This window comes from Girardinichthys multiradiatus, chromosome X, assembly GCF_021462225.1.
Source record: "Girardinichthys multiradiatus isolate DD_20200921_A chromosome X, DD_fGirMul_XY1, whole genome shotgun sequence".
Taxonomy (NCBI): domain Eukaryota; kingdom Metazoa; phylum Chordata; class Actinopteri; order Cyprinodontiformes; family Goodeidae; genus Girardinichthys; species Girardinichthys multiradiatus.
In genome coordinates, this window is record NC_061817.1 from 28,044,992 (window position 1) to 28,072,169 (window position 27,178).

Here is a 27,178-nt window from a genome sequence, read left to right on the forward strand (position 1 = left end):
TGATGTGATGGTGGTGTGAGTTTACCTCAGCATGAGCTCGTAGCGTGTAATGGCAGCAGCGCTTGTGCAGGGGAAAACCTGACGCATGTTCTTCATCAGGCACAGGCAGTGCTCTGTGTACAGTCTGAAGCTGTCTGATAGCTGCCTCTCCTGGACACAGGAAGGGCCCTCAGTTATAGCTTCCAGTACACTGGCTGTGAGACATTTTTGGCTGAACCAAAAACCTTGATGAAGGGCTGAGCTAATGAGGTGACTGTTTCTAGGCGATGAAAGTTTTTTCCTATTGGAAAGCCGATAATGTAGAACCTACCAGGTCTCCCCTCACGGTGGGAGGGTCCCACTCTGCATCGATGGTTCTCAGGAGGCGCAGCAGCAGGGAGTAGCACACCCTCTGGTTCCGATGATGGCTGCTGTAGCACTGCCAGCGCCTGCATAAAACAGAAATAATATGCACCTTAGAGCCAAATGCTTCAGGTTTCATATTTAATTTAATCAATGTCATTAATACCTACACAATAGCCTGCTGCAGAGGTGAAAGATCAGTTTGCACAGCATGGTGTGTTAGTACAGTCCATGCTGGAGGAGAAACCTGTCCGTTCCAGTTGTACGGCTCTCTCTGCAGTTTTAAAAGAAGTACAATATAATTTCAGTCACACAGACTACGTTGCCATGTTTGCCATGTATGTTTTGAAGGACATGTTACACAGGTCTAAATGTGGGGAAAGGATGGAACATCAAGTCCTGTCACAACTTTAAAGGATGTGTGTCAGTTTTGATGTGATACTGTTCTGAATAATGTGTTTATACTTAAATCAATGATATGGAATTCACAGTGTTCTGCCGGGTCCTGGCCACGACTGTGACTTATCTGCTGTGTTAACTTCTTGTTTTATTTGTTTATTTTTAATATTACAGGACCAACGGACCATCTAGGAATAAAATCGTTATGCTTGCAAGTGGTCAGAGAATTATCTCATTCTGAGATGAGTGAACAGTCTGCACAGCTTACTGTGAGATTCACTGTTGTTCTTATTGGGTCATTGCTTGAGTCATAGCTGCACTGATTTTATAGCATTAGTGAGTGTGTGCAGTTTATATGCAGTGTGAGTGCTGCGGCATTCATATGGCGGAATATTTGGCCATGTCCAAAAAAACTGAAAACCGTGGCAGGCTGGCTTACATGGTGATCAAGCAGTGTATGGTACAGTGTTAGGAAAGCAATGCAAGAGCATTATTTGCAACAAAAACACAAAAACAGAAGAAATCTCTATGGTCACGAATACTTTTTTTACATCACTATATGAATAATATGCTTGAATAAATAATCTGGAGAAAACTTACCTTAACTTGAGCGTGCTCATACTCCACAATCTGGCACAGAAGTTTCTTGTGAATGGAGACATTTGTGTCCCTCTTTGATAAAGTTGTGTCTCTCTGAAGGTAGAACAAATATTAGAGGTTGTACAAACAGACAGGTGTGTTTAACCGATGATGTGTTGTAGAAACCTGGCTAGTGAAGACTTTCAGAATAAGGTGACATTCTCCCTGAACTGTAGATGCACTTGAGCGGGGCTCCAGTTTAAACCAGGTGTCATATCCAGCAACAGGAACTTCCTGCAAAAATGAGCCAGTTTGCAGTTGATTAACTGTTTAATTATGCACGTTTTGCATGCTGATTGGACAGACATTGCCGCTCACATTCAAAGGAATGTTGATGCATCCGAGAAAGTCGTCAACGTTTTCCTCAGACCCTGATGATGCTGATCCATTAGCTCGCACTGACTTTGCTATTTGCTTGAAATACCTGAAAAGAAAAATGATAATTTTTCAGTTTTGTTCCAGTTGAAATTAAAACTCTGCAATTTTCGCTAATCCCTTAGCTGTGTATGGCATTCTGGGTTTTTTATTAGACATGTCTACTATTTATCTGGCTTTGCTATCCGTGTGCACAGCTTTATGGGCCACTGGCTTTTCTCTGAGCGCCTTTCAAAAGACAAAAATCAAAAGATTCTGTGGAATCAACAAGCAGGGTGCAGTTAGCTTTTTTTTTCCAGCAAATACACACAAAGGCCTCTTTGTTCAATAATGGCCACTTCATGCATTTTTACATGAAAGTGACCATTTCATTGACAGGTTTAACCAATCATTTATTTTCTGCCATAATGCTGACTGGGTGAGTTCATTGCTTAAATAATTTTTTGCCCAGGGTCAGAACCTGCTGCATCTTTACACATCAAAACAATTAGTAAAATGAAAAATAATCACAAACAGAAAGACCTGCTAGGTATTTACTGTTTACTAGTTGATACAGTAAACAGATTTCAGTGTCAGACAACGATAACCTGAATAAATACAAAATGTTTTTCAAATCACGATTTTATTTAAGGGAAAAAGCTATGTGATAAAGTCAATGTTAAATCATGAGTTAAATTTAATTAACCATGTTTTCAAATAAAACCACTTAAATAAATCCTATTAGACAACTGGAAGTAGGCTATAAGATCTCAAAAAGCAATATATCATGCCCTATTCTTAGGAAATTCAAGAACAGATGAGAAACAGATTCACTGAAATTTATTGACATTCATCAGGCTGAAAATAAAGTCATTTCCATGGTCTTGGGTCTCCATCAAACTATAGTGACAAAATGGAGAAAACATGGAGCAGTGGTGAACCTTCCCAGATGGCCTACCAAAATTACCCAATAAGCTTATCAATAACTTATTCAGGAAGTCACAAAACAACCAAGAACACCAACTAAAAGACTGCAGGCCTCATGCCCCTCAGTTAAAATCAGTGTTAGCTATTCAAAAATAAGAGAGGTCATGCAAAATCTGGTGAAAACCACGAATGTTCAAAAATAAAATAAAGTCCAAAACATCTTGATGATCACTTAAGACTTTTTGGGAAACACTTTCCTGAAAGAAAAGTGGAACTTTTTGGACAGATTTTGTCCAGTTACATTCATGTCAGAAACAAACATACCTGCCTTCAAACATCATGCTGATAATATGATGATCTGGGACTGCTGATGTATGAACTGAATAACTAATTGTATTTAATAAAGGGAAACATGAATTCTGTGCTCCACCACAGAATCCTGAAGGAGAATCTCCAGCCATCGGTTTATAACTTTAAGTTCAAGCTTGCTTGGGTTATTGAGCAGTGAAATGGTCCAAAGCACACCAGTAAATCCACTCTGAATGGCTAAAAAATCTAATTTTATGTTTTAAACTGCCCTAGTTAAAGTCTGAAATTAAATTTTATTAAGATGCAGAGGCATGATCTGAAAGTTCATGGCCAAAAATATTTCAGTTGAGGTGAATTGAAAATGCTTGATAGCACCGCACCTGTTTTTTGGGGGATTTCAATAGCCATAATAAATAAAAGCATTGTTTAAAAAATGCTTTTTTTATTTACTTTGGTTATTTTTGATATATAAATTTGTTTGATTATCTTAAACATTTAAGTGTGACGAAAAACCTTTAAGATGGCAAATACTTTTTCAAGGCATTGTAAACTGCTTTTCTTTACCGGCCCATTCCTCGAAGACCACTGACTTCATTGAGCTTTTTGCAGGCCTCTGCAACAGATACATCATCATCATGATCCCTGCAGAACAAGATATTACTCAGAGGTTAGCACAAGGTTGTATTTCATCTATGTTCATGTTTCAGTTTGATTAACCATGAGGAGAACTGAGAAGTAAATGAAATGTCCAAATAGAGTGACTTTGGTGCAGGAAAACAAAAGGATTTTTCATTTTTTTGGCCAGCCTGTACAATTTACTTTTTTAATTGTTTTATTGACTAACAACATGTTTAAAATGTGAATTGTATACATTCTCTACAACTACCAAAAACATTAAAAATTTTAATGAACTATAAATAAGAAAAAGATCTACAGTGACTGACCATACTATTACCAAAATATAAAACAAACAAGGAAATGTAAAACAATATAAAACAACAAATTTACTTTTTTAAATGGTTGTGTAAGAGTCTCTCTTAAGCATTGAAATGATTAATTGAAATTTCCACATAGGCACAAACAGGCTCAAAAATAGCATTTGTTTTCCCCCAGAGCTGGGGATGTTCTGGACAAACACACACACATGCACACAGATAAACTATAACAATCAACTCGCTCCAACATTGCGTGTTCTGTCTCCCATTATATCATTATGCTGCATTCTGTTTGCACCGTGTATAAACTGTAAATATAATCACCCTGGGTCACCTTCTCCACATTCTTCAACACTAATTCTGCACAATCCTGCTCTCCACTCATCCTCATTAGTGCTGTTGAACTGTTGGATATTTTTTTTTCTGTTTTTATATTGCCATTTGTCCTATTTTTAATCTGTTTATTACTTCTTTACTCAAGAGTGTTACCATGGAGCTGCTAAAACACATTTCATTATTCTGTACGTTTGCAAACTGAAATGGCAGTAAAGTGTATTGTGCTTTACTGTGACCACTGATTTCCAAACTGACATGTGTTTCACGATTCCAGAATTAAGTAATTTATAACATGACTTTCTATAATGGTCAGAAATGTGTCTAGTCCACCTATTTGTGTGGATTAAAGAAAGCTTACAACCATATACTCCTAGGAGGAGATTGTCTGCTTGTGTGACAGGTACAAGGAGAGCCAGGATCTCTTTTTGCAGGCTTATCCAGTCCCTGTAGGGCCAAAGAAAGAGCCATGTTCACTTTTTTGGCACAAAATGTGTGAAGTGACTAGGATGGCTCCTCAAAGCCTGAGGCTATGGTCCTTAAATGGAAAGGGGGGATGTGCCCCTCAAGCAAGGAATGGAAGAGTCTTGTTTGCACTGATAGAGCAGGAGACGTATTAATGAATAGTGCAGTCAGAATAGGTAAGGCAGGCACTGCCTACCTAAGGCAGAATGGAAACTTTAAGTAAAAATGTTGGTTTGGATTTTTTAAAGCGTTGTTCTATTAAGTTATGAGTATTAGTTCCCTTAACCTATAGCAGAAAGATGTCATTTCACTGTGAGATTGTTGAAAAAATAAAGACAAAAGTAATGTTAATTCCACATAAAAACAGACATTGTTCTGTTATGATCCTTAGGTGTTGGAGCTTCCTTCTTGTCTGTTTCTCTGTTCTTTCCCTGTTGTTTATGTTTTCTGGTTGCTGCTATTTTAGTTCATTTATTGCAAATTAGGTTCCTAGTTCATGTTTTTGTATATTTTAAATGATTTCTGTTAGAATTCTTCCCTGTGTCTCTCACTGTTCTGCTCCTGCTCATTCTCTCTCCTCCCTCAGCTCCCTTTCCCTTCATTGGTCTCAGCTGCTACTCATTTTCACCTGATTACTCACACCTGCTTCTCATGCCTTCTCCTCACGTCTCCTCACAGCTTAAGCTGTATGGTTTTCTTTGTTCCTCACTGGTTTCTTCCATCTTACTGCACGTATGCAGGCAACAGGCTGCAGAATGGTATTAGCCTATTTTTTCACCAGCACTACAGTGCATGGAAGAACAGCTCTGCTCTGTGTTTGTATCTCCAATTCAGAGGGTTTTTTTGAGCATGTGCAAACTGCTGAAGTACAGTTGTAAGCATAAAGGCAGTCTGCAGTCTGTGATCTCATATAGATACTCTGGAGAAACTTCTTGTTTACTTTAAAGATAACATCTGAAAATGAAGCTCAAGCATGCTGACAAGTAATTCTGGGGTTTCTTAAAAAGAAAACTAAAACAGTATTACCGTAAATAGTTTAATGATTAATTATTACATAACTCCACATATGACAGCAATTCTAATGTTTTTACTGTTGTTTCTTCTAGTGTTTGGTAGATTTTATAAGTTGTTTTTTTTCTGCAACTCCAAGAAATCTGAAAAACTGATAAATAAAAAATTATGATGAAGCAGCAATGCACATGTGTTCTCAACTTACCAAATGTCCAGATGTAAGCGGTCACTGTGGACATCATCTATTTCACTAAAAATAAAAAAAAATAAAAAACACAAACAAATAATGACTTTTGATCCTTTTCATTACTAAGGTTGACTATAAACACTTTGGTGCTGCTTTCACAGCGGTGAATATGTGCTGCGCTGGTCACATAACTAACGGCTTTAGGCGTTGTGTGAAACATGTAAAACTGAGAGTCCTGCATGTGACACAAGAATAATTATGGACAGTACTTTTCAAAAAGCTTCAAAGTTTGCCTGGTACTCACAACACAAAGTGCTCGTCCCACACTGGGTTTAGAGTCTCTGGTTTGACTTCGGTCACCTGAATGCACCTGGCAGGTAAAACCTCTTTGGTGCTGGAGCGTTTCTCCAGTTTTTCCCTCCTCTTTCTGAAGCTAAACTTTCTCTCCTTCTTCTCTTCTGTTTCTCGAGGGCTCTGACCAACCAGGATTCCCAGCATGCAGTAGGGGTCGCTATACCCTGTAACAGAGGTTTGGAAAATATATAAATTTGGGCTTTTTGAGGCATCTCTATAGAAGGTAAAAATAGGTCTCATATAACATACTGCTTTTTGCATCTATCAGTACCTAAATATATCTGCAACTGAAAATAATTTCTATAGCCCTACAGTGTATCATTGTTAATGGTAAAAATAACTCAAGAAAGCACATATTTTGCATTAGTTTTAATAATGGCTACTAATTCAGTGGGGGATTAATCCAATTAAGTTACATTAAAAGCTTTTCAGCTGCATTTTATTACAGGACCAAGCCTATTTCATGAAACACATTATTTTCCATTACAAAATACTTAGCTCAAGCTTGAATGGTTTTACCGTTTGCATCCTTGGCCATTAGGTTCTTTGCTTTCATAACAGAGACTCTCAAGGAAAAACTGGCTCGCTGTAAAAAAAAAGGAATATCTGTTAATAAAAGAAACCTGTAACCACAGCCAACATTGATTCTCATGAAAGTTGAGGATTAAATATGGTGATGAGGATATCAAGTGCTGCAAATAAGAATGTATATGATCCAATTCTTGTGTGATTCAATAGGTGCAAATTCTGACTGTGTCACCATTTCAAAAGAGCTCCTAGTTCTTTACAGGTAGGGCCCTGGAATACAAGCAAACGCAAACAACAAAAGCTTTTGGATGTCAGAGGTCACACTTCTCTCTATAGACAACTTCAAGGGCATCAATAGACCTCAACTAAGTAAATAATCTGTTCATACTAAAATTAAAAAAGACATAACAAATTGCATGGGATTTAAAGAAAAATAGTCAAGAACCTAAATGATTTTGCTATTTATCTCTGAAACAAGATCAAGAAAAGAATTAGATTTTGTTAGGCATTATATGGTCATTTTTAATTCTATATTTCAAAAAATAGGTTAGAAATAGCAAGTGTATAAAGCTGTAAAACTATATTTTTAAATATATGTACACACTTTCTGCCAATGTTTTCTTAAAACGTCAATGTTAAAATTATTAATGTAGCACATTTAAAAACAACAGGTTGACCAAAGCGCTTCACAATTACACTGTAAGGATTATGTGTTGTGATTATGGGCTCAAAGCTCTTAATAATTGCAATTAGTTATTTATCATTAATAATTGATAACCAAAACCACTAAATGTCAATGTTTATTCAACCGCTTCACCGAAGGTGGGGGAACTTCGACCTTATTTTGACAGATAAATCACTCTTGCACAAAATAAACACAAATGCTTCTCTTCAATATATATGTGAACATTTATTGAAGCCATATAGTTCTGATATGCCATTATTGTGGTCCAAAAACCCTCACCTAACTAACAACCGCTATTCTACACAAAGGGGATATAAATGACTACCTAACAATAATAATAAAAGAAAAATATGCGCATTGAATATCTATGAAGATCAAACCAGCAGTTTTATGGACAAAATGTGCAATTTGGGTTAACCTGGAAAGAGAAGCCCTCCTGGTGTTCTGATATCTCGATAGCGACGATCAGCTGGTAACAGTGGGCTGTGCTCTTAGCCACTAGCAACTGATTGCCCCAAATCTCGAACAAAGAGTCTCTGAGGCAGGAACTCAGTGAAAAACAGCAGTAATAAAACTGGGACAAAAGAGTGGTCAGGCCACGAGGCCCAGACCACAGTTGCTTTGAATGGAAAACTTTAAAACTCCAATTTCTAACTCCTGGCTGATTTGGGATCAGCTGGACAAAACATACACATGCACCTTGCTGATCGCATCCGCGCTGCGCGATTCAGCACATTTGCGCAGCAAATCAAAACACCTCAGCATAAAACACTTCAATCAGTATTGCATGCAACAAGGTGATAAATTGGATTAACTACTGGTGATTCTAAATCACCTTAATTGTGCCTCACCCTGCCCAGACTTCTAGATGTACCTATCCAATTTAATGTAAAAAGAACAAAATTACTTCGACGTTGATTTCTTCTCTCCACCAGTTGAAGATGGGTCAGGTCTGATGGGAAACGAGGGGGGGATCACTCGTCCATGATCAACTCAAAAGGAAAACTGTAAACTTCTCGTCCGTCCAAAAGGAGAAAATATGAAGAACCGTTTAGTCGACTGAATCACAAGGGTAAACTCCTCTCCTTGGAAATAAAACCTCTGTGGGTTTTTCACCTGCGCCGGGTGTCGGCAGGGTCTTCGATCGGTATATGAATCTTCTGACCTTGTATCAGACACATTTCCAGCTTTCAAGCTCTTCCGGGAATGGCCGTGTGGAGAAAAAAAATTCCCCTGTGAAATTTTGTCTCTCCAGATATTAGCCTCCAATGCGTCATCCCGTGAGATGCTAGAAATGGTGGTTTAAAAGTTAGTTTTTTCAGCTTTTATAGCTCTGATGAAGTCAGCTTCGATGTCCATCACTGCAACGAAGGCCCAAATGGATGACCCCAGCAACATTAACAGTCATAAAATAGCAAATTGAAAAAAAAACTGTAATAAAAATGTATAAAACACGCAAGAGTTAAGATTGCTGAGAACTAATTAGCATTTTATTCTTAATCAAATGCCACGCAAAAGAGATGATTTTTGTAATAGACATTTAGTCCATTCTATGCTCTGATGGATGTGTTGTGGAATTTTCTTATCAAAGTGGGTAGAAGTTGACTCACAACAAGAGAAAATCCGGACTTTGTCTTATAAGTTTTATTCAAAGGCATTCAGCGTTTGAAGACCCTGACACTGAGGTTAGTCAGTGAAACAGAGCCCCGATCAACATTTACACACAGTATTTATACCAGAACATGACTGTGTTATCTCAACTTCCAAGAGTCTGTGCTTTATGAACCAAACCCTTCTTGAGTTCAAAGGTGACAAGGTTATCTAGGAACAGACCTAACTGCCCTTCCTGACATCATCCTAAATAATGGGTCTTAACCATTAAACTCTCCAGCATTGGAATTTAGAGTCCATCTGCTCTAAAAAACAGAACACTAACAAAACACAGAGGTCAGAGGTGAGAGGTAGATGGAAGGTCACCTGTGGGTGATAAAACACAGAATCAAATGAGAGAGGTGAAGGGAATATCAGAGCACTTTAAAATAATTTTCCATTACAGATGTGGACATGTTGAGGTAAGGTATTCCATGGTCTTGGGACGGCCACAGAGAATGAATAGTCATCTCTACATCTTAACTTTGATTTCAAGGAGAAGCTGGATGGTTGGCCAGAGTGCTCTCAAAGGTGTGTGGATGTTGAGGAGCTCACATAGATAGGATGGTACTAGACCATTTAAAACTTTAAAACCAAGTAATACAATTTTTAAATTAATGGGAAGACAGACAGGAAGCCAGTGAAGAGATTTTAAGACTGGAGTTAAGCGTCCATGCTTTCTTTGTACCAGTTAAAAGATGAGCTGCAGCTTTCCGAACTATTTGTAAACGCCTGCAGGAATGATTGATGTATTAAGAGCCTCTACAGTCCTGACGAGAGGTGATAAAAGCATGGACAGATGTACAAACCAAATGACCTAAGTCTTCTTTTCGTTAAGGTTTAGAAAAATGTAATCCAGGAGTTCATTTCAGCCAGTTTAATTTGAGTGTCAGTACATTAACGTTACAGACTTAAAAATAAGAGAATCCAGAATGGGTGTAATGAGACATCACAATATTGTCGGAGTCTGGGAGTGTTCATGTATTGTTTTTTGCCTGCTGCTAACACTTACTCACCACTAAATGCCGCCAAGATCCTCTGGTGTGGAGGGTAGCAGGTGTTCCTCATTTCCATCAACCTGGAGGAGTATAAGAAGGTGGAGCTGTCAGCACTCCAGTGCCTAAGTGTTAACCTCTGTGGTAACTCCAAATGGCCAAGCTATGAGATCTCAGTCTAAAGGTAAAGTTCATAGTCTCTTACCTCTCTTGTGCTCCATCCTAGGAAACCTCAAGTCCTGATCTCCAGTCCTTGCGAGCTTCAGCTCTGGCTCTAAGTCCTCAGTTTGGATCCAGCCTCAGCCTAAGTATTCAAGCCTCAAAAGAAACCCATTTTGGATCAAGCTCCGGCTGACAGCTCAATACCGACATCTCCAGCAAGCTCACCCTGCTCACACTCCACCAATTGCTTCACCGAATCCTCACCAGGTAACCTCAAATCAGTAATAGTGATCTGGATAATTCAACTGCCAAATACTCACCCAAAGTCTCAGCAGAGTACTCACCATCTTCCTGGATAACTTGCCGTTTCCGCAGCAGCATCTATTCAGTCCTCCCAGCCCCCGCATCATTCCTCCAGTCCAACCACCTTTCATCAAACAGTAAGCAAAGAACTTGATCCAGTTCCCAGTAATCCCCATTTGTCTCCAGAGTACTTACCTGTCCTCCTTTCCCATACAGTGCTGTGCCTCCAGTCCTGGTTCCAGTTCAATATCCTCTACCTGTCAAAATAAACTTGTTAAACTTTTCTCCTGCCTCCTGAGTATCATTCTGCATGTGGGTCAAATCAGTGAAGAAAACAACGACAGAACACTGAGGCCAATCTGACCAAGCAGAGACACTCAGGAGGACTTTAGCCGAACACAGCCTCCAGATCCAATCACACGGATCCACACTTCATACCCTCCTGGAACAATAACAACATTCAAGTCAACAGCTAAATCAGATGGCTTCACTCCTTCAACTAGCCCTGAACATCTGGACATCCCAGACACTAGAAGGTGCCGCCGAGTCACCAGTTTCTCCTCCAGTCTCACAACAACTTCCGTACTCCCGTGACGTCACCTCCCCAAACCCGGAAAAATTATCCGGTGAGACCAGTAGTTGTAGAGGATTTTTGTTACAGTGTTCATTGGTGTTTAACTGTTCCCCACAGTCTTTCCTCCTTGATGACGCTAAGTTAGCATTCATTTTAGGGTTATTAACTGGCAAAGCGCTTCGTGGGCAGAAGCAAGATTTACGAATTGTAGTCAGTTTGGTTGTTCATTTGATGAATTTATCCAAGTATTTAAACAAGCGTTCTTGTTACATTTAGATCAAATGAGTGTGGCCCGTCACCTGATGGCACTGAAACAAGGAAATAGACCTGTGTGAGAATTTTCCATTGAGTTTCGTACCTTAGCAGCAGCTTCCAGCTGGAACTCCTGTGCCCTTAAGTCAGCTTTTTTCCAGTCCCTAGATGAGTCCTTGAAAGATGAGTTAGCTCTGGTTGAAGAGCCCAAGACCTTGAATGAATATATCACCCTGGCCACTCGGATGGACAATCGCATGAGAGAAAGAAAATAAATATCCTCTTCCACTGTTATCTTCTGCATTTGAACCAGTCCAAAACGCCACAATATTCACCAAACTAGATCTCTGCAGCGCCTACCACCTGGTCCGGATACGCCAAAGAGATTAATGGAAGACAGCTTTTAAGACCCTCCTTGGCCATTTCGAGTACCTGGTAATGCCATTTGGTCTCAGCAATGCTCCAGCAGTTTTCCAAGCCTTGGTTAACGACATGTTAAGAGATTTTTTAAACCTCTTTGTTTACGTGTATCTTGATGATATCCTCATTTACTCACATCAGGTTACCACCCACAATCCAATGGTCAGACTGAACGCATGAACCAGGAACTCAAGTCAACCCTCAGATGCCTTACATCCGTTAACCCTTCAGATTGGAACAAATGTTTACCTTAGGGTGGAATACAATCACAATGCTCACATCTCCTCTGCTACTGAATTTTCACCTTTTGAAATCTCTCTAGGTTACCAGCCCCCTGTGTTTCCTGCTGATGAAAAGGAAATAGCCGTCACCTCTGTAAATCATCACATCCGCCGTTGTAAACAGGTCTGGCAATCAACCATTCAAGCACTCCACCGCACAGCCCACCAAAACAAGGTATACACAGACAGAAAACGTTCACCTGCTCCTCAGTATCTACCCGGACAGAAGGTTTAGCTATCCTCCAGAGACATTCCCTTAAAATCCATGTCCATAAATTGTCACCCAGATTCATTGGTCCTTACGAAATTGAGTCCATAGTCAGTCCCACCTCAGTCCGTCTCCGTCTCCCTGTCGGCCTCCGCATTCATCCAACCTTTCATGTCTCCCAGTTGACACCTGTCCTCACCAGTACTTTGTGCCCTCCAGCCGAGCCCCATCCACCCGCCTGGGACTTCCAGGGGCATCCTATCTACACGGTTTGACGGATCGTAGACTCCCGTTGGCAGCGTAGGGGCTGGCAATACTTTGTCGATTGGGAGGGCTACGGTCCGGAGGACTGTACTTGGGTCCCCAAGTCGTTCATTTGCGACCCTTCTTTAATCACTGATTATCTTGCTTCTCTGCCTTCTTCCTCTTCTCAGCCGCCAGGAGGCGACCATTGAGGGGGGGATGATGTCAGAGTCTGGAAGTGTTCATGTATTGTTTTTTGCCTGCTGCTAACACTTACTCACCATAGACAACACCAAGATCCTCTGGTGTGGAGGGTAGCAGGTGTTCCTCATTTCCATCAACCTGGAGGAGTATAAGAAGGTGGAGCTGTCAACACTCCAGTGCCTGAGTGTTAACCTCTGTGGTAACTCCAAATGGCCAAGCTATGAGATCTCAGTCTAAAGTTAAAGTTCATAGTCTCTTACCACTCTTATGCTCCATCCTAGGAAACCTCAAGTCCTGGTCTCAAGTCCCTGCGACTTGAGACCAGGACTCAAGTCGCAGGGACTTGATCCGCTGTCTTTATGTGAGCTCGTCTAAATCAAGCTCCGGCTGACAGCTCAATACCGACATCTCCAGGCAAGCGAACCCTGCTCACCCTCCACCGATTGCTTCAAAGAATCCTCACCAGGTAACGTCAAATCAGTAATATTAATCTGGATAATTCAACTGCCAAATACTCACCCAAAGTCTCAGCAGAGTACTCACCATCTTCCTGGATAACTTGTCGTTTCCACAGCAGTCCTCCCAGTCTCTGCATCATTCCTCCACTCCAACCACCTTTCATCAAACAGTAAGCAAAAATCTTAATCCAGTTCCCAGTAATTCCCATTTGTCTCTAGAGTACTTACCTGTCCTCCTTTCCCGTACAGTGCTGTGCCTCCAGTCCCGGTTCCAGTTCAATATCCACTACCTGTCAAAATAAACTTGTCAAACATTTCTGCTGCATCCTGAGTGTCATTCTGCATGTGGGTCAAATCAGTGAAGAAAAAAATGACAAATATTAAAATGACATGACCTTTCATCTCAAATTGAAGTCTGTCTCACGTAGTGCTGTCTAACTGCTGTCTTTATGTGAGCTCGTCTAAAGGTATGCTTTGCCTTAGAGACCCAAAATGTTTTTGCTGGAACCTTGTAATTTCCCCCGGCTGTTTCTTTTGTTTGTCTGCACTGTGGGGTCCAAAAAAGAGTCATTCATCTGAAATATATCCACAGATTCATTGCTGAGTGTGGGAGAGAGAGTCTCTCACCATGAAAATAAAGAGCCTTATTTTTCAGCAATAAATCTATAACCAATGATTCTGTCACAGCAATTACAGTAAATAACTTAAACAGTTAAACCCAAAATTAATCATACATACCTGGCAGCTTTAAATTTAAAACTTTTATCTAACCAAGAACATTGTTTTTGATTGAAAATGAGACAGGCATCTCTCAAAAGTAAAAAACAAAAACAAACGTGAAAGGAATAGCAATTAAAAAAAATACATTTTGATAAATGGACTGAACTTATATAGCGCTTTTCCAGTCATACAGACCACTCAAAGCACTTTACACTAGCACCACATTCACCCAATTGCACTCACTAACACCCACACATTCATACACCAATACACAGATTGGTAGGCAACTTGAGGTTAAGTGCCTTGCCCAGGGGCACATCGACATATGGCAGGAGGAAGCTGGAATTGAACCCACAACCTTCTGATTGCAAGACGACTACTCTTCCTACTGAGCCACAGTCACCTAAATAGACCATGGAAAATTATTTAGATCTTTCTCAGTAATCAATAGAAAAAACGTCATTGACATTATATCAAATAAACAATTATAATCGCTGGCAAGCTTTTTGCATGTTTCCATTGGTATTTTTATTTATTTATTTTTGGTGATGATCTCCAAGTATTTGGGGCTGAAGGGCCCCCTCTTGACATCCCCCTTAGCTCTTATTAGATTCAAGTCAGGACTCTGTCTGGGTCACTCCAAAACTTCAAAATGTTTTTAAGCCAGAAAGAACATGTCAGTAAATGAAAAGAAGACTTTAAATCTAAATGTGCCAGGTGTATGAATAGTGTTGGGCTTAATGGGATTAAGCTGCTACAAAGTCTATGCAAAGGTGTAACTTTCGCAAATTTAAATTAATTTTGCCAATAAAGATACCCAATTTTTTTCACCTGCAAAGTGAGTGAAGAGGGAAGGATAAACAGTTCCAGATAGGTTTATAACCTGGTGCTGATTATATTACATGTGTTAACACTCTGAAACAAATAAAACTGCCTCAATGTCAGAACACGTTTGCAACATTCACAGCTTTTTAATAATATCTGTAATCATATTGTCCCTGAACAGCATTAACCACACATGTGACAGCTCCGTGGGCATTTTGTTTCTTAACTTAAAATCTGTTAAAAATCCACAGTGTTTATGGTTGTTTTTATTTGTGCTTCAGAACATAAACAGTTTACAACCCAAAAATACTACTTTGATTCCATGATTTACTTGCTCTTTTGCCTCTGATAGCTGTGAGCAGATATCAACAAAACAGTTAACGTTAACAGAAAACATGAGCTGTAGACTAATTTAAGCTGAGATTATTAAATAATAATCCGAGCAGAATTACAATAATGTTATTGATTTCTGCTAAAACAATAAGACTTAGAATAAGCAATACAATAATTAAGCAATGTTGATGTCTTTCTGCTCTGAGGTCTTTTTTTTTTTTTTACCAAAGTCTATAATCTGTCCAGCATCTGGGAAAAAATCTATTCATCATTTCTATCTCAACAGCAAAGTTTTACTGGAAAAGCTGGTTCTTGCAAACATCTGCTTTTTTGGCCATACATCAACTTAGTTGTAATTTCTCAATGACTATCACCTTACCACCTCTTGCCTTTATTAAACATTTTTTTGCTGCACTAAACAACAAGTGTCACCAAATATAATACATGCATAGGACTAATAAAATAATGAACTAACATGTATTGCAGTCCAAGCAGTGCTTTGCTATATGCATATTGCATACAGTGATATTGCAATAAATTTGTGATATATTATTCAGGCTTAATCCTATTGCTAAAAACATTCTGCTAATTCGCAATGCTTAGCAACCCCCCTCCCCCAAAACTCGATCCAAAAGAACTACCTACCTACCCGGGCATTATTTCTAAAGTAAATTACTACCCTGATCATTTATTTTTATTATAGTAAATGCAGAGGAAATTTAGGGGTAATTAATGGGCTGGAAAGGATGCCTGTGGTTGAGAACGCACATTGGGCTATATATAGCCCTCAAATCGGGGATATGAAGGTGAGTGTTTCAAGATCTATACTCTACTGTATCTATGTGAGACTCTCATTAGGAAATATAAAATAAAGTAATCAAGTTAGTGCCCTGTTGCCCTGTTTTGTTGACAGGGTACGCTAATAAAGATGTTGGACTGGCTGACAGCATTTGGTTCCATAACAATTGAGGAAGCTTACGGTATTTTTACATTATTATTTGTATGACAGCATTATAGATATTCTGAAAAAAAAAAAAAAACCCAGAACAATACAGGAAAAAAAAACAAAAACATTGCAAGACCGTACATCTAATTTCAGTTTTAGACATTAAGAGAATAAAATGCCTCACCTTTGATTTTTGAACTTTTTGGAGAATGATATCATGTTCCTCGTCACCCATATCAAACACCTTAGAAAAAAAAACAGTAATAACATCCTTATTATGGGACTATATGTAACGTAATGTTTACTAATTGTGCACAAACAAATTACTGAGAGATCTTAAATTATTTCTTTAGTAGGTGAACTGTTGGGAAAATCTTAGAAATAAGACTCCCACTTCAGACAAACAAAAGGCTACAATCCTTAGTGTAGCATAATTATGGCTGAATATCAGTACACAGTGTAACTGAGCTTTGATGTTTAATCAGTTTTGAGCCAAGAGCATCTGCTTGAATTCTTACAGCCTCCTCACAACAAATAACACTCTCTTGGAGGCCACCATCAGTGTTACTGACAGAAATTTAATGACACTCCAGGAATACAGTCTGTTCTTTGGTTGTGTGTGTGATTATTACATGACTGACAGACAGACAGATGGATGGATAGATACCTTCAGCAGGTAAGCAAGCAGCTCGTCGTCACTTTTCACATGTTCTGGAGCAGGCATGCCAACCCTGTTGACCACTGTGTACACAGCTTCCTCATAAAGCAGATTCAGCTACATGAAAACACACTCCACTCAATAACTTCCTTTCAAAGATAAATGCACAAGTTCTTTTCCCTACATGATTTCTGCTCTGCTGCACATCACAAGCAGGGATAAAAGCCGCTGATTTCTAAAACATAACTCCTGCTGAAGCACAATGAAAATAGCAAAAACAAACCGACACACCTCTGTCCTGCTGACTCTTTCAGAAATCAAGGCCTGGTCCACATGCTCTTGTGGTGGTGGCATTGTGCATGGCCCTATTTGGCACTGCAAGGAGAAATATTTAGTTTAGGCCCAATAGAACATGCTTCTGATAAAAGGTTGTGACAGTAGAGGAGACGCTGAGATCGCAGATAGGTATTAGAAAGTATCATTAGGTCAAATGAAAATACTTCACAAAGGTTGCTCAGGCGGCACAATAAATCGATCAGAAAGGACTACGGAGCTTTAAATGTCATCCGCATGGACTTCAGATTACTGTGAATTCTGGAAAATTACCTGCTCTGTTTACAGTTTCTATGAATTTGGCTGCTATGATCCATAAATGCTTGCATTATTCTGATGGACACATTTACATTCTCACATGCAGGCCCCAGGATAATCTGCAGATGCTTTAAGGGTTGTAGTGTATATGGTTAAAACCAGTGAATGACTTACACAATATATATATAAATTCATAACTGAATTAAGGATTAAAACCTGAAGAAATCCCACACTTTGTTCTAAATTTAGACATTACAACTGCAAAGGTAATACAAACTTCTCTGCCATCAGTTTGTTAATTTGTAAATCAGTGTGGACATTCTTTATGTCTCGACCAACATCAACAGTTAGTGTAATTTTAGTGTGTGAACATACAGCAATTTGGGTGTGAAGTCATGAGCTGCTCTCATCACTCATGTCTTGCTGTGGCAGTAAATACTGAGCAAACATATCAATTGACAGCAGCTTGTAACAGCTGAGCTCCCAGTCTTCTGAGCACCCTTTTGACCCAGTCCTTCTGTCTGCAGACGTCATAGTGGTCATGGTGGTGGGCTGAAAGACAGCTCTGTGCCCTGCTTGCAACACAAACTGTTCACATTTTAAGTGTGTAACAGACGGAAAGGTGAAAGTTGGTTTAGGGTTACCTCAGCCTGAGCTGCCCGCATCATGTTCTTCTGTTTCTGCAGGATGGCATTCATACGCTCAAAGAACTCCACACTTTCCTCTGAAACCCTGCCAAAAAAGGGAGCAAAATAAAGAAAAAATGCTTTTATGTCTACAACTTAAAAGAGAGAGAATACATGTTGCACAGTGTGACCTAAATAGGCTACATCACCTTATTTGCTTGACATATTAATAGTAATGGGTTTTGAGTAAACACATATCCAGGTTCATTGACATTGGTGGGATCAAAGAGCATGTTGTTAACACATTTTCAACAGGATCTGTCAGTACACAATCTTTTTGATCTGGTTTTGCTGACCTACAGGATTTCAATTCCTGCTGTCTGCGTTTTTTCAGATGTATAAACACATTCTCTTGTTTAGAGGGCTTTTAATTACACTCCGCATGAGGCATGTTAATCAAATTTTATGTGTCAGGTTGTGCCCAATATGCAAATGATGCTTTTCTGTTTCTTCCAGGTGGGAATGACTCCCCAAACTCTTGCTGGCCACAGTTGTCATGGTGATGAGGGCACATTCAGGAAAAGGGTAGCTGGCAGAGCACCTTGGGAATCCCCACCAAAACCATCCTCTCACCGACTCCTCCTTCCTCCAAAATCTCCCAAGGGCTATCTTCCTTCTAGCCTGAATTGAAATAACGGACAGCCGCCCTGATGTGAGCTGTAGTGGAACCGCCAGGATCACTCGGGCTGTGTTTTTTTTAATGCCTCATCCTGACTATCCCCTCCCACCATGATCCTGTCTTCTTCCTCATCTATCAGGCAACACTGTGCAGAAGAGCCCCTACTCCCTTCTTTATTAGCGTCATCACTTCACACCAGGCATATGGCAGCCCATCCCAGCACCCACTGACTTTCACCATGGTGGGAGAGCGGATGGCAAACTTATTAAGGTGTTTATGGAGACTAATGGCAGTCATGCTGGGAGAACTAGGAACATTTTCACTGATTTCAGGCCAAATATATATTTGAAAGGTGGTATGTTTAAAAGACAAAATGTCCGATTAATTCTTCTTTCCTGCATATAAATCTAGTGGGACTGCAGCTCACAGTTATAGTATGTTACAACTATAGGGGTTTATTTTTATCCTGATCAGACCAGTGACTGACTGATACAAGTATTTTCGAACAGTAAATGCACTATACCAAGTGCTACGAAGTCAAGTTGAGTACAACACTCCAGAGTGTGGACACTATTAGTGAGTGCAAAAGACTCAAAGTTAGCTGTGAGGTGCTTAAAATTAAGTCAGAGGAAGCTCAGAGAAGGAAGAGGCTACATAAAAGGAAACTTCAGTTTCCACATCTCGAGAAAAGAGTCTAAAGTCTAGGTTTCTTTCAAGCCGCACAAAAACAAGACTCAGTGGCTAATAGAAAGGCTGAATAGAGTACAGCAAAGTTCCTCTGTTTTACCTTTTTTAGCTTCCGACCTCTGACTGTTGTGTTTGTAAAGAAACAGAGTGCAAGTTTTGCCAACTGCAATACTGCAATAAGGTGTAAAAGTCGATTTAAAATGCAAGATACTGCTCCCTCACAAGCAGGTTAGCTCAGCTATTAATATAACATACATTGTTGACTCCTCCTTACAGAAAGACTAGGAAAAATATTTTCTGTGCTTTTCTTATATATTTTTTATATTTTGCTGTAGTTTTTAAAATGAAATTGGAGACAGCCACAAGATTTGGACTGGTGCATCTCTATATACCAGAAGTGTTCACAAGTCTTTTTTCCCCAAGTCCAAGTCAAGTCACTAATGACATAAGCATGTTCGAATCAATGCATAACATCTAATAAACCAATAACACTGCAATGCTGTAGGTAATGTAATTCAAACCTGTATTGTTTCTTCTGAGGCTTAATTAAACACACGGAGAATTGAGCATTGTCTTTAAATCTTTAAATTTGCTGAAAATAATCTTTTAAAACGTAATTCTACATGCTAAAAACTGTTATGAGTTGCTTCAAAAACCAATAAAGCATAATATTTTCCATCAGACGTTTATATAAGCAATGAAGTTAAAAGCAAACTAATGAAGAGATGAAAAGCCTGCAAATGTTGACATAGTTAACACCTGTTAATCTCCACATTCATATTGTTACTCCTTCACTATATACTGCACTAAATCTACCTTATTCCGGGCTGTGTTGACAAAGAGTGGACTATCTTGAAAGCAGTGGCAGATGCTGGTCTTTCAAGGAGGGGAAGCTCAATTTCAAGATCGCTGATCCGCTGATTCGCTCATTTCACTGTCAATCAAAAAGGGATTCAGCCTCAGACAGATCATCCAATCTGCATGCAGAAGCTGAGCGTCCGGGCCAGCCGAGGCAAGCCCACTGCCCCATAGACCCCCAGAGACGCTGATGAGCGGGACAAGGCCCAGCATTTATCCAATGACTCGTCTCGTTTCGCTGCAGCCGAGGCTGCCCCATAGACTCCCGGAGACGCTGAGCGTCCGATGGGCGGGACAAAGCCCAGCAATTTTGCTTCACTATTGAACTCACTGTTTAAAGCACTGTGAAGCTGCGGGAATGAGTGAGAGGAAAGCCGCGTCGTTACCAGTGATAAGAAGCTGATTCTGAACACATGTTGAGCGCGTTGTAGCGCATATTTAGTCAATGACATGTACACACAACAGTATATATTTGATCGCATATTTTTTGACATTTTAGGGGAAGATGAGCTTCCCTTGCAGTCTTAGAGCAATCGCCACTGGTTGAAAGGCTGCACCTTTAGTAAAACAAAGCTTGCCTTGTGGTTTCAGCACGTGCTTTGAACATGCACCCAAAGTGAAACTTGATTGATCCTGCAATCAATGGGTTGTTTTATATCAGTAACCAACAAATGGACGAAGATGAATGTGCCTGAAGAATCTAAATTTAAAGCGACTGCAAAAAGTCCTACATGTCTGCTGCTTTCAAAGTTACGCTTTCAATTACAACATAATTAGGGAGGTTCACAGTAGTGAGTAACAGAGATAGAATATCAGACTTTTGAATGAACAGAACAGGAAGTGGTTTTATTTTGATAAACGTGTTTTTGTAAGGATGCAGCTATCATAACGACAAAAGCTGGAGGTAAAATAAGACAATTTATGATCTGAAAACAACCCAAATTTGTGTAATACAACATTTAGTTCAAGAGATATTCATGTTGTCATTATTAAGAAGCTATGGCAAACATGACAATATTGTTATAAGCTATGATCAAATCACAGCCCACAAATATCACTGGCTAATGAATTAAACATATCCTTTTACGGTAACATATGCACATGAGCAAGGGTGTGGCATGTATCATTTTCAATAACATCTAAATAATCATTTTCTAAGTGAGGTAGCTGGCATTTTAGAGACTTCCCTAACATTGCAAAAACACTAAAAAACAAAAAAAAAGCAGAAAACAGACTAGTTGGCACGCATACTCTATGGTATGTCACTGAGGTAAATATAGCATGCTATTCATCAGCAAAGGTTAAGCAACAGTTGGGTTAGGTCTGAAAACAAGAGAGCCAGACAAATTTTCTAACAACTTAACAGCTTTATAGTCTGTTAGCATGTTAGCCAGAGATTTCCTTTCATAACGAAAGATTTTGGCTAAGATGGGTGATAATACCATGAACCTGGCCTAAGTCTAAAGCCTTTGTTTTTGCCACCTAATTGTGACTGTAGTCACCATCTAGATACTGTTGTTCATTTTTCAACAGGTAATATTTCGTTACTGATTCCTCTACAACTTTAAAAACGCCCAAAACCAAATTTTGTTCTATTAAATGCCAACATCTACAAATATACTTTTAAAGCTGATAAAAAAAACAACCTTATCCTTAATCTCGCACATTTTTACCAAAATGTAATCAAAGCATGGTTTCATTGTCAGTCTTCAACACAAGCATGTTCAAATTAGGCGATTTATTAGTGGCATTAATATTTCATTTTGAACTTAAGGCTGTTTTTACCTGAGGGATCCAAACTGAGCAAAGCTCAACATGGTGACATGAATGTTGTACCGGGGGGTGAACACGCCGAATGTTTTTATACTAACATTAACTACTTCCTGCAGGAAACATATTTCCCCTGGAGTGCAGGATCAGGTTGTCAGCTACGTACATGCCATGTAGTCAGGGTGTTACACATCTGTTAACTCCTCCTTCTATCATGTCATTTAAAACTTGTTCTTTTCGACAATTAAGCAGGTAGTATAAAAGGACAGATGTTCATTTTTGTTTACGTGAATGTAGGTTTATTCAGTTGTAAATAAATCAGCATTTTACAAAAATACCAACACTATCATAGTGCGTTTGATTAAAAACATACTCTTAATGAGCTTAAAAGGCCCTCTTTTGACTCAAAATGACCATCTTGATAGATACCTCCTGCAAGCTATCATAAGTTTTGCTGCTATACAATAATGCCCCTTTCCCACTGGCTCGATTTGGCTCTCCACTCGGCTTGCTTTGCATTTCCATTACTGTTTTTTCTGTACTGGTACCTAGTTTTCTGTTCGGGACAATATGTGACCTGAACAGACTGCTGTTCACTGATTAGCAGTGGTCGCAGGATAAATGAGAAGGTTTTTGCTGATGTCTTATGAGATATTCCTGTTGTGTGTGGTGTATTAAGAGTGATCTAGCCGGCTCGGAAGGACGTCGGGATCGCATGGACCTCAAATCGGGGATATTTAACATGTTGGATTGTCTTGGCCCAATATCCTACTGTGTGGGGTGTTATCCAAGGACAAACGAGCACGCAGCCTGTTGAATGTGACATATAGCCAATCAGAAAGTGAAGTGACCGAAACACGCAGGAGAATTACTCTGAACTCACATTTGATCTCAAGAGGGTTTGTGAGATGTCCTGTCTGAGATCTGAATGTTCGTGAGTAAAATCTGTTAATGCGCGGTGTGTTTTGATTGCCGTGAGGCTGGACACGACAAACTATAGCACCAAAGCTATTATTTCTACAAATTTTTATCGTTATGTGTGTGGTCTCTCAGGTTTTGAAAATCAAATGATAACTTTAAAATCTTGCCATGTTAACCAGGCACAAGGCAGAGACCGGATTGCAAATGCTCCATGATGACAAAACTGAGGAATGATGTTATTTACCAACATTTTGTAGGTTGTAGAAGACTTTCTCAAAAAAAAAAAAACCATAGATGACATGAAATTGTTCTTTTTGCAGCTGTGACTTAAAGTTTACCACTAACCGTTTTAAGTGATACATAGTCTACATTGATTAATCTATTTTGAATTGCTTGAGACAAATCAAACTATTTTTTTATGAAGAGTGAACTTTATCATGAAAAATTAAAGCCAAGAACTCTGGGAGCTCTTGGCTTGGAGTGGTTACAGTTTTAATTTAAGCAGAAGATCAATTTCATCGAAAGACTTCTGTTTTGAGTCGGTCATTTTTCTCCAAAACTTTTCCGTGAATTTTGTCTCTTTTTAAACAAGTGGCAACACATTTAAGGTAGGAAATGAAACCATAATAATTAAAATCGTACAAACAATTTTGATTTGATATTTACACATATATAAAAATACAGTTCTTATATCCCTTTCACTTTCTCTCTCTCTCTTTCTCACACACGCAGACACACAGAAACACACGAGCAGAATAACAGTGATTTGATGTTGCTAGGAAACAAGTCTTTAAAAGGAGAGAAAAACAAAACAAAACAATGTTGTAATTTATTTTTTAAATTCATCCAGATGCTTCAATCATGTTTTCCTGTGTAGAGAGTGAATCAGAGGCACAGCAAAAATTTAAAATATGAATCTCATGTACCTCCTTTGTTTACAAGCGTTGGTTTAAACACCAATGAATGGGTGTATGAAAGGGACAGCAGGCGCTGTCTGCAAACTTCAACGTACTATGGCAGTGCATAAATAATAATTAATTCTGTACCCATGACTGTTGTCCCCAGCATGAAAAAGAATGTGACGTCTAGCTGCATTGTAACAAAATAAGATCCTTTTTTTAAAATTGGATTCATCATGGTTGTCACACAACAATATTAGCCAGCAGCTTGCATCATAAACAAGATCTGAATGAGAAGGATCAACCTCAGTGGTATAAAAGACTGTTTGTTTTATTGTAATTATACCTCTGATTAGGCAACACAACATCACAGGTGGAAAGGCTTCGGAGCACAAACCCAGAACAACCACAAAAGCCCTGATCACATCTCCCCATTCAGTAACTTGAAGAAAGAGCTTCACAGGTAGCAGATTACAGCACATTTAAAATGTTCAACAACATATTCAGCATTGATAAAAGAACATTAAGCTGTTCTTAGTACATAACAAGGAAAAAGCAACAACAGATAAATATATGGAGAGGCTGAAATGTCTTATCAAAGGGATATACATGATTCAGGACTAACAGCTGAGTTTGAATGTCTGATAGTGTCTGCAAAATAAAACAAAACGTTCATGCACCTATGATCTACATGATCTCTATTTTTTCCATTTTATTTTCTCAGGTTTTTTATTTCCTTCTTCAGCCTTGACTATTGTAGTCAATATTTTGTGGCCTTTGTGCTTGCCTTTTTGGTTTTTCAGGAATAATGCGTTCAAAGTGGGCACTTATCAAGACAGACGTCACGTTGAAGAGTAATATTGTATTTGTTTCATGAGATCTTGTGCTATGAGAGCTTATAACACCTCTCCTGTTCAGATATTACTGCAATTCCAAAAATGAGGTCAACCTTTTAAATTTGCGAATGAATACAGAGCAGTGGGATTCAGTCAAGGGAATGTATCAAGAACACCAGTTGAATGATGAAACTTGCCCAGCAGGGACTGCACTACTTGACAGGACCTGACAGGATTTTAGGGCCCTAAGCATACAGGGCCCTTGTCCGAGACTAATCACAGCATCTTCAACAACTTCAAACTGCTACCTTTTGGAAAACAGTGCTGCAACTCTAAATGGACTAAAGGACCCTGTTAATGAGATCCAGTTTGCTATTTTGCAGGAAGAGATATAGCCTTATACCCTCCAGGCTGCTTAAACACTGAGACTGTCAATTTTGTCTTCTATACCTGCAAAGGAGACAATACTCCATAAGTTAGCTGGTCAATCAAGCAAAGTTATACTATGGTAATTAAACTGACATTGGGACTTTTGGCAGTGCAAGCAGATATCAAGTCCATTTCAGTCCATTCTGAAAAGCTTTAGATTCTGAAAATAATTTCAGAATCTAAAGCTTGTCAGCAGAGGGAAGCATGGAATGCTCTCAAGCTTCATTGCAGGTAAGAGCACAGACCTTGCACTTGATAAAACATGGTGGACCCATCCCAGCAGAGGATGTGGCTTTCCAAATCCTCACTTGACTGTAAAAACTTCATCACCACCCCACACTCTAGGACTCGAGATTTCAAAAGGAAATGCAAAATATACTTTCATTTCAAAAGAGGTATTTGAATCAATGAGCAACAGTCCAGTCTTTTCTGGACCTTTGCCCAGCTAAGACTTACCTTGACATCATCTCTGTTTCAGAAGTGTCTGTGTGGTGGCTCTTAAAACACTAATTCCAGCCACAGACCATACATTGTGGATCTCCCTCAAACTCCTGACTGGGCTTTGCTTCAGTCTTCTAAAGGCTACAGTTATCTCTGTTGCTTTTGCACCCATTTTTCTCACACTTTATCCTTCCATTTAACTTTTCATTAATAAGCTTTGATAATGCACTCTTTAGCAATACCCTTTTCATGGCTTACCCCCCTTGCAGAGGATGTCACTGACTGCTGGGCAACTGTGAAGGGAGGTTTTTTACTCTTCATAATCATGGATTAGGGGTTTCTAGTTAACTGCATTGTAATTTCTTTGAGTTTTTTAGTGCAGTAAGTTTCAGATTCAGATTCAAAACACAGTGAAATTAAGTGAAATATCAAGTTTACCACTTACCAAAGCAATCAGAGGAAAGACTAAATTTGTGAACAACCAGCAGAAATATACAATCAATCATAAATCCATGTGGGTTTATCTTCACAGTCTGACAACCTCATCTGAATTATTATTGTTTTTATTTTTTATTTAATGATCAGTTCGCTAAGAGGTAAAGCCAATAATTTGCTCAACTGAATTAAATGTTTTTGTCCCCAGTCTGCCAGTCAGTGACAACTCAGAGAGCATCAGCTCTGATGACCGACTCTACCACTGGGTCAACAGCTGCGGATGAACCAGTCCAAATCTACCCGGCCTCATTTGCAAATTCTCAATTAGAGTGAGACTGCAGGCAGGTCAGCAGCAGTCTGAATGGATAACAAAGATCAACAGCCTGGATCTAATGATGAGCATTCAGGGTGAGGCTCAGTGGGAAGGCTGCAGCACCAGGAAACTGGTACGGAAAATAAGAAGGTGAGACATTGATTGTCAGTTCGGATCAGCTGCTAAGAAAAGAGCTCAAGACTATATTGGGTTGCATTAAAACGTAATTAATGGAACAAAATGACACTGCCATAAATAAAAAATTTAAAACCATGTATTACCATTTATTCCCAGCTTCAGCCTTCCAAATCCAAAATTTAACAATATGCAACAAAATACCTGAGGTAATCTTCCCTATTAAAAATAGATATGGATGTCTTTACAAGTAAAGGTTCACATTGTGACAGCAGCCTGTATCTAGGTTGCCATAGAAACCTCAGGTTCATACTATCACTTTTGGGTTAAGATGAAGCTCAGAACGAGACTGAAAAATATTAGATGACTCTTTTCACCAAAGAGACCTAATTAGTTATTATATCTAAACGCATTGGGGGGAACTGTGCTGCCTGCTCCATCACTGGCCAAAAGAAATGAAGATATGCTTGATGAGGAATAGTCTTGGCATTCTAATGATAAAATCATTGTAGATATTGAGATATTCTTGAACAAAATACAAAATGCTGCAAAATTAATTGTGACACATAGATCTTCTGCTAAGTTACTTTAGGAATAATTTGCTATGAGCTATTTACAGTATGATGACCTGTGACCAAAGTACAATATCACAAATATTACAGTTTTAAAGCAACGATGTAAAAGGTATCCCTGATCTGATTAACCCTGTATTTAGAAACTTAAATGCAACTACCCCTGGAAAAGCTGCGAAAATAATATCACATATTGAAATAACTGCTAGCCACCAAATTAGTGTCACTCAGGGCTGAAAAAGGACCATTAAAAGTATCAGACCAAACCAGTATCAGTCTGTTTCTG

The 27,178-nt window shown here is 39.1% G+C and overlaps 1 protein-coding gene across 1 annotated transcript in view; it reads right to left on the reverse strand.

Annotated features, from left to right (window-relative positions):
• The window catches only part of LOC124862347 (BAI1-associated protein 3-like), a 60,642-nt gene that overhangs the window by 17,179 nt on the left and 16,285 nt on the right, over positions 1-27,178 (reverse strand). Inside the window, exons 3-16 of the mRNA XM_047356207.1 lie at positions 17,936-18,023; positions 16,992-17,075; positions 16,710-16,817; positions 16,227-16,286; positions 6,775-6,841; positions 6,206-6,419; positions 5,920-5,964; positions 3,535-3,612; positions 1,699-1,804; positions 1,507-1,614; positions 1,342-1,434; positions 513-616; positions 311-428; positions 26-150 (exon numbers count right to left, since the gene is read on the reverse strand). Of these exons, the coding sequence (XP_047212163.1) occupies positions 26-150; positions 311-428; positions 513-616; positions 1,342-1,434; positions 1,507-1,614; positions 1,699-1,804; positions 3,535-3,612; positions 5,920-5,964; positions 6,206-6,419; positions 6,775-6,841; positions 16,227-16,286; positions 16,710-16,817; positions 16,992-17,075; positions 17,936-18,023 (1,398 nt within the window). The remainder of the gene's footprint in view (positions 1-25; positions 151-310; positions 429-512; positions 617-1,341; positions 1,435-1,506; positions 1,615-1,698; positions 1,805-3,534; positions 3,613-5,919; positions 5,965-6,205; positions 6,420-6,774; positions 6,842-16,226; positions 16,287-16,709; positions 16,818-16,991; positions 17,076-17,935; positions 18,024-27,178) is intronic.